Here is a 7,799-nt window from a genome sequence, read left to right as displayed (position 1 = left end):
GCTGCTTTGTGGAAGGAAGCCATCACTGACGAAATAGATTCAATTATGGGTAATGGAACTTGGGAGTTAGTTGATCTACTCAAAAGGAGAAGACCCATATGATCCAAATGGATATTCAAGAGAAAATATCATCCAGCTGGATCCATATCTACCTATAAAGAAGGATTGGTTGCTAAGGGATATACGCAGCGAGAAGGGATCAATTATTTTGATACATATGCCCCAGTTGCCAGGGTTAGTTCTATTAGAACTCTCTTAGCGATATCAGCTTTGAAAGGACTGTACCTTCATCAAATGGATGCAAAGATAGCCTTTCTGAATGGTTATCTTATGGATGAGATTTACTTGGAGCAACTCGAAGGATTCGTGATACCTGGACAAGAAAACAAAGTGTGTAGACTTGTTAAATAGTTGTACGGGTTGAAGCAAGCTCCCAAACAGTGGCATGAGATGTGTATTTATTCCAAATATGCATCCAATTACATAATTTATATGTCTTTATGTTGATGATATGTTGATCATTGGCACTCACCTAGAAGGTATTCTTTAGACGAAGAAATACCCATCCTTGAACTTTACGATGAAAGATCTTGAAGAAGTTGATATAATTCTTAGTATCAAGGTGAAAAGTATAGGTGGTCAGATTTCTCTGAGTCAATTTCATTACATAGAGAAAGTTCTAACAAAGTTTTAACATTTGAACATTAAGGAATTTAACACTCCTTTTGATTCAAGTGTGAAACTAAAGGTGAATTCTGGTCGATCAGTGGCTCAACTAGAATATGATAGTGCAGATGGAAGCATGATGTATGCTACTCACTGCACTCGACCTGACATCGCATTCACTGTAAGCAAACTAAGTCAGTATACTGTTAATACAGGGACAGAGCAATGGAAGGCAGTGGGTAGGGTACTGGGATACCTAAAAAGGACAAGTACTTTTGAGTTGACGTATTCATCATCTAATGGAATACTTGAAGGTTATTCTGATGCCAACTGGATAGATCACACTAGTGATTCAAAATACACAAGTGGTTGGATTTATACTCTAGCTGGTGGTGCTATTTCTTGGGCGAACAAGAAACATACATGTATAACTCATTCAACGATGGAAGCGGAGCTAATTGCCTTAGCAACAGGGAGAAAAGTGTCAGAGTGGATTTGAAATCTACTTATGGATATCCATCTGTGGGATATTCCAATGCCTTCAATACCCATGTACTATGAAAGTGAGGCCACACTGTCCAAAGTATATAATGCGATATATAATGGGAAGTCGATACATGTAGGTCTGAGACACAATTTTTTGAGACAACTAATTGAAAGTGGTACCATCAAGGTTATCTATGTCAAGACAAGTTGAAACTTGACAGATCCGTTTACCAAACCTATAATGAGAGATTTGATTACATCTACCACGAGAGCCATGGGTCTAAAACCACAATAGAATCGTTTAGTTGGAAACCCAACTTGACATTAGTTCTCCTAATTCTCAAGTTTAAAGGGTAACAACGAAGTCACTAACGCTAGAAGGTACTATCATTACTGATATATCCATGTGAGGTAGGATAGTACGTTGTTGACAAGAACGAGGTTGAGTTACGATTCTTAACAAAGTTTTGGAGACATCTAAGCAATGAACATGTTGTAAAACTTTTCCTATATGATCTAGAGGTGGTGTCCCCTCAAGTGAAGATTAGTGGTTTATCTTCTAAAAGGTCATCAAAAGGGCTTATAGCGCATGGCCATATCAGCGCTCAGGGAGAACGCAAAGACGACTTGTGATTTGTGGGGGTAAACCGGACAGGTCATAAGGTTCGTGGTTTAAACCTGTAAGGATACCATCGAATTGGTCTCTCCTTGTTTGTTCTCATTAAACTAGGGTTTAATCTTCGTGATACCCAAGTGACATCATCTGTTTGAGTGAAAGGAAACTGTCCAACTTGGTAGGGGATTGTTGGAAATTATAGAGGAAATGTTTCAAGTTAGCAAGTTCCCTCTATCCCACATTGGTGGGGGAAGAAACTTTTAAAGGGTTTATAAGCTTATTCCCTTGATAGGCCTTCAAAGGCTTTAGTGGATCAAAGGAATGGGCCAAGCCCACGCGCGTGTCGTGCCTAGCCTAGCACTAGTCGACGCCGCGAGTGCGTGAAATGGCATGATTTAGGCACACTTTACGCTTCGCACGACGCATCGGTTGATGGGAGCTGAGGAGCTTTTATTTTAGACGAGTTTGGGTCAAGCCGGTTTGACCGATCCGATCAAATGGTTGATCGTCGTTGACTTCGAGGAGGAAGAGTCCGAACATTCTGGAAGGATCAGGTAATGGCTTGCTTGGAGAGCAAGTCGTCGCCCTAGGGTTTCTAGGGGCCGGCCTATGAGGGTCCATTTCATGCCTTCTAGGGTTTCGATACCTATAAATACAGCTCTCTAGGAGCCGTAGTACTTTCTCACGAAAATCAGATCTCTCTCTCTCTCTCTCTGCATTTTTTCTTCTAGTTTCCGAGTATTCGCTTTATGTTTATCTATTTCCGACGTTGTTGGAAAATCAAAATATCAACATTAAATCCTGTGGTTTTACTCTGTTGCTTACAGCCAATAGAAGCGAAGTAAAAAACTTTAAGGACACACGTCTGATCCGTGTAGTTATTTCAAGTTCAAGATCAACCATGGACATGTCGGTTTTACTTTTCTGTCTTGTTTTTAATTTTGTCCAACAACAGGATAGTTTTCTTCTACCTTTATTATAACCAGATCTAATTAAGAATAATTGATCTGGTTTTTGGATGAAACTTGCTAAACATATTAATAATAATTAGATCTTTTATTCGCAATTAATCAAAATATAATTCTTAATATTATTTGTCGGTTTTCTTGGGCGTCTGTTAGTTTGATTTACAACATCAGACTATTTAAAACTTTAAAACACACAAAAAGGCCTCAAATCTTAAATCTTTAAAGCCAAACTTAGAAGGCCCAGAAATAGGCCAACTAAAGGAGCCCGTCCTCAAAAGGCCATGACTTGTATACCATGCTCTAGCAACAGTAAGTAGTAACCTTGGGAGTCACAAACTTAAATTGTTTTGGGAGTTTTATCTTAGAAGATAATTACGATTAAAAAATTATAAATAGAACAAATTAGCATTTCTTAATTATAATCAATAGTTAAGATAGTTAGTAAAAAGCAAAAATGACAAAAATATTACTTTCCTAATGTTATTCAATATTTGGACCATCTTTTAAACAAAGAATCAAAATTACTATCAATTTGGAAACTCGTCTATCAGCAAACATTTTATGAATTTTGAAACAAGTTTTCTGATAAAAGCTAATTTGTAATTTATCATTTTCGAAATACTTGTGATTTTTGAAATACTATGTTCAGGATAAATTAAGAACTAATTTTGTACATTTCAAAGTATCTTGTTGCAAAATCTTGTTTGTTGTAAGTTATGATTTTTTTTCATGTAAATTTGCAGTTTTATAATTTTCACCATCTTAAATATCATCAAACACTTTTTTACTTAATATCTTTAAACAATTTTTTTCAAAGTTATTCAATTAAATTGAGTCATTTGATAACGTATTAATAAATTTGAGGGTCGTGCAAAAGAACCAACGATGGTATGTACTATACAACATCATATTGGTTGAATTATGGTACACATTTATCGTGGTTTAGTTTATTTGATGGCTAGGAACATACGTTTAGTAGATAGTTAGATTGCTTTATATCTCGACTATCTTGTAATGAATAATTTTATAGAGACAGTTATTGACAATGATGTGAGACATTTTAAAGATGTTGTTCATGCTTTGTTCCTAAATATGGCATCAATGTTGTGGTCGATTGACTTGTCCAAGTTGGAAATAATTTCCCAATTATATAGAATAGATAGGTATCCAAACTCACCATACTATGTCGTTTTGTATTATATAATACATTCTAATTGTCTAATGTTCTTATAATATAACTTCTAACTTGATTTATTTCCATAATTTTTATAAATTACATATTTATCTTCATCTTACATAATTTTTATTTTCAACTACAATATATATAGCCTAATATATGTTCGACAAAAAGATGTGATATAAGAGAAAGATAATAGTGAATTTCAAAAATCTTGACAGTAAATCAAGTTAGAGGTTCATGTTTAAGAACATTATAATAAATATATCAAAAAAAACGATGTATTATGGTGTGTTTAGGTACTTAAACTTATATACCCTTAAGAGTATTTTCACTTTTCATATATATATATATATATATATATATATATATATATATATATATATATATATATATATATATATATATATATATATATATATATATATATATATAGGGTTAGGTTCATTTGAGACCACCTATATTTTGTGAGACCGTGAGACGCATTTTTTTATTTATTTTTTTATTTTTTATTATTTTTTTTAGTTAATTCATGTTCCGAAAATAATATTTAAAAAAAGAATTTTTTGATTTTTCCATTTATTTTGCATTTTAAAATTATTTTTAGAATATGTACAGTGTAATATTCTATTTAGAATATTTCACGTATTTTTCAAAAAAAAAAAGAATTTTTTTTTTATTTTTTTTAGTTAATTCATGTTCCGAAAATAATATTTACAAAAAGAATTTTTAGATTTTTTCATTTATTTTGCATTTTAAAATTATTTTTTAGAATATGTCAGTGTAATATTCTATTTAGAATATTTCACGTACTTTTAAAAAAAAAACGGAATTGTTTTTATTTATTTTAATTTTTTTATATTTTTTTTAGTTAATTCAAGTTCCGAAAATAATATTTAAAAAAAGAATTTTTAAATTTTTCCATTTATTTTGCATTTTAAAATTATTTTTAGATTTGGTCTCACGGTCTCACAAAATTAGAATAGTTTCAAATGAACCTGAACCTATATATATATATATATATATATATATATATATATATATATATATATATATATATATATATATATATATATATATATATATATATATATATATATATATAGGGTTAGGTTTATTTGAGACCACCTATATTTTGTGAGACCGTGAGACGCATTTTTTTATTTTTTTTTTATTTTTTTAATTTTTTTTAGTTAATTCATGTTCCGAAAATAATATTTAAAAAAAGAATTTTTGATTTTTCCATTTATTTTGCATTTTAAAATTATTTTTAGAATATGTACAGTGTAATATTCTATTTAGAATATTTAACGTATTTTTCAAAAAAAATAGAATTTTTTTTATTTATTTTTTATTTTTTTTAGTTAATTCAAGTTCCGAAAATAATATTTAAAAAAAAATTTAGATTTTTCCATTTATTTTGCATTTTAAAATTATTTTTTAAAATATGTCAGTGTAATATTCTATTTAGAATATTTCACGTATTTTTCAAAAAAAAAAAAAAAAGGAATTTTTTTTTATTTTTTTTATATTTTTTTTAGTTAATTCAAGTTCCGAAAATAATATTTAAAAATTTTTTTTTAGGATTTTTCCATTTATTTTACATTTTAAAATTATTTTTAGATTTGGTCTCACGGTCTCACAAAATTAGAATGGTCTCAAATGAATCTGAACCTATATATATATATATATATATATATATATATATATATATATATATATATATATATATATATATATATATATATATATATATATATATATATATATATAAAAGGTTAATAAAATAATTACAACTTTAAAATAAAAAACAAATCCAAAACCTATCTTCTATATTTCACTACAATTAAAATCTTCTATTATTTTATATAAGATAAGGTACGTACAATTTTGCAAACAGTCGAAAAGTCCCAACTCCCAACTTCCACCACACATGAAGGAAACTCTTTGCTACTAACCATTCCCAAGAAACTCATAACTATGGGGTACTTATTACACAAATTTCCACACAACCCCATCTTTAAAATCAATTAAAATGATACCTAAAAGAAGTTCTTAACAGGAGATCTTCCAACAGCTTTCATCAAGTTAGCCACTTCAAGAACCCTAGCCATCTTCGTTCCTCTTATTGATTCAGTAGATGCCCTCCTTTCCTCTGCTTTCTGATGAGCTTTAGCAATCTCGTTTTCCATCTTTTCGATCGCTCTAGCTTTCTTCTCATCCAGTTTCCTCTGCAAAACCGATACAAAGATTGAGTGCATGGTTAATGAATATATAAATTCAAGAACTTTATTTAACTGAAAGTGTAACGAAGGGAAAGCTTAATCTACTTCGATTTGCTTCATCTTTAAAGTAGCCTTCTGAACCTTCTCGCTCTCCCACCCTTTTATTATCGCATCCTCACACTTGAACCTGTGAGTAATCTCGGATATCTTAGCATTCTTCCATGCGATTATCTTCGATTCAACCTCCTCTTTCTTCACGTTTCTCGTCAGCACCACCACCTCCCTCCCATTTCTACCACGTACAGGCGATAGGGAAGGATGCAATATACCATCAACATCATAATCTTCTCCAATCGCACGTTGGTATTCAACTCCTATGCTCCCTATCGCTGATCCTGCCACCACCAACGTACTGTTAGTCACACTCATATTTGAATAATCGTCACGAGAGGTTCCATCACTTGTAGCCATAGATAGAGATGATTCAAATGGATGGCGAGTCCGTGGAGAGAGAACATATGTTGGGGTCAATGCATGTATGTCTCTTATTTCATCGCCATTAGAGTTTTGATCTTCACTGTTCGTACTACCAAACCCTTGATAATCAGACATTCGACGTTATGGGGTTTCAGATCATGGGCGAGATATGCATGAGAGTAGATGAATGTGCTTCAAGAAAGTTAATTTCAGGTGGTTTGATCCATTACAAACATGTGGGTCATGTATATAAGCTTTGTTACATGAGTATGAGACTCCTTCCAGCCTTCCAGGTTGCTTCCATCTTAAATATGATAATACGAAAGTCATTTTCCATCAAGAAGTTTTAAAATCTGATTATAACAATTAAAGCGATTGGTGTAGTTTGAAGCAGTAGCAATTAGAAAATGGACAAAGATAGAGAAAACGCGTTCTTAATTTGTTTAAGAATTTTTTAGTTGTGGTTTACCAAGGGTACAATTAAATCATTGGTTGGTTTTTTTATAATGCATAAATTCATTCTAACCTTTTTTTTTTTTTTATTTTATTGAAAATGACCTAAAAGGTCTTTATTTTTATTTTTTCTTGTAAAATATATCGTTTAACTTGATGGGTTTGTCTTTTTTTTTTTTTTTTGGAATAATCCAGAAATCTTTAATCTAGGGGTATTATAGAAAACTTGTCTTTTTTATGGTATTTGTACTAGATTAGGTTTCTTTGATGTTTTGTATAAAAAATGGCATATATATATATATATATATATATATATATATATATATATATATATAAAAGAGAGAGAGACTAATACTTGTTTTGATATCTAATACTAATGCAGATTACAACTCATATAAATATGCATTACTTAACTAAAATTAGAAAACAAATGGTCAAGGACCATACGCATCCAAGACTATGTGGGCTACTATGATGCAACTACCACTAAGAATAAGGGATGAGTAAATAAACCAATTATTAAACTAGCTAAGCAAGACCAAGTCAATGAGTGTTCGTATCAATACTCTACCCTTGAAAAATAGCCTTGTCCTAAAGATCGATTGATGATAATTTCCGATAACAATCGGGCCGTACTCATGGACGGAAGGATCTAGCCATGGAGGTGGCCTTAGGTATGGCCATAGATCTGTATCAGTTCGTCCCTGCTTAAAAAAGAACCACATTCTCAA

At 31.2% G+C, this 7,799-nt stretch overlaps 2 protein-coding genes across 2 annotated transcripts; one reads left to right on the top strand and one right to left on the bottom strand.

Moving 5' to 3' along the window:
• The first annotated feature begins 580 nt into the window (after nucleotides 1–580).
• LOC145009834 (secreted RxLR effector protein 161-like) lies at nucleotides 581–1,165 on the top strand. Its single transcript, XM_078968462.1, has 2 exons — nucleotides 581–622; nucleotides 710–1,165. Exons 1-2 carry the CDS (start codon nucleotides 581–583, stop codon nucleotides 1,163–1,165), a joined length of 498 nt encoding a protein of 165 aa, XP_078824588.1.
• Nucleotides 1,166–5,741: 4,576 nt separating this feature from the next.
• LOC145008365 (remorin 4.1-like) lies at nucleotides 5,742–6,906 on the bottom strand. The gene is made up of 2 exons (XM_078966989.1): nucleotides 6,244–6,906; nucleotides 5,742–6,144 (listed from the first exon to the last, which is right to left on the bottom strand). The coding sequence occupies exons 1-2, from the start codon at nucleotides 6,748–6,750 to the stop codon at nucleotides 5,956–5,958; spliced, it is 696 nt and encodes a 231-aa protein (XP_078823115.1). The 5' UTR covers nucleotides 6,751–6,906; the 3' UTR covers nucleotides 5,742–5,955.
• Nucleotides 6,907–7,799: the final 893 nt, after the last annotated feature.

This window comes from Lactuca saligna, chromosome 8, assembly GCF_052625555.1.
Source record: "Lactuca saligna cultivar CGN05327 chromosome 8, ASM5262555v1, whole genome shotgun sequence".
Classification (NCBI taxonomy): domain Eukaryota; kingdom Viridiplantae; phylum Streptophyta; class Magnoliopsida; order Asterales; family Asteraceae; genus Lactuca; species Lactuca saligna.
This window is presented reverse-complemented; position numbering and strand designations above follow the sequence as displayed.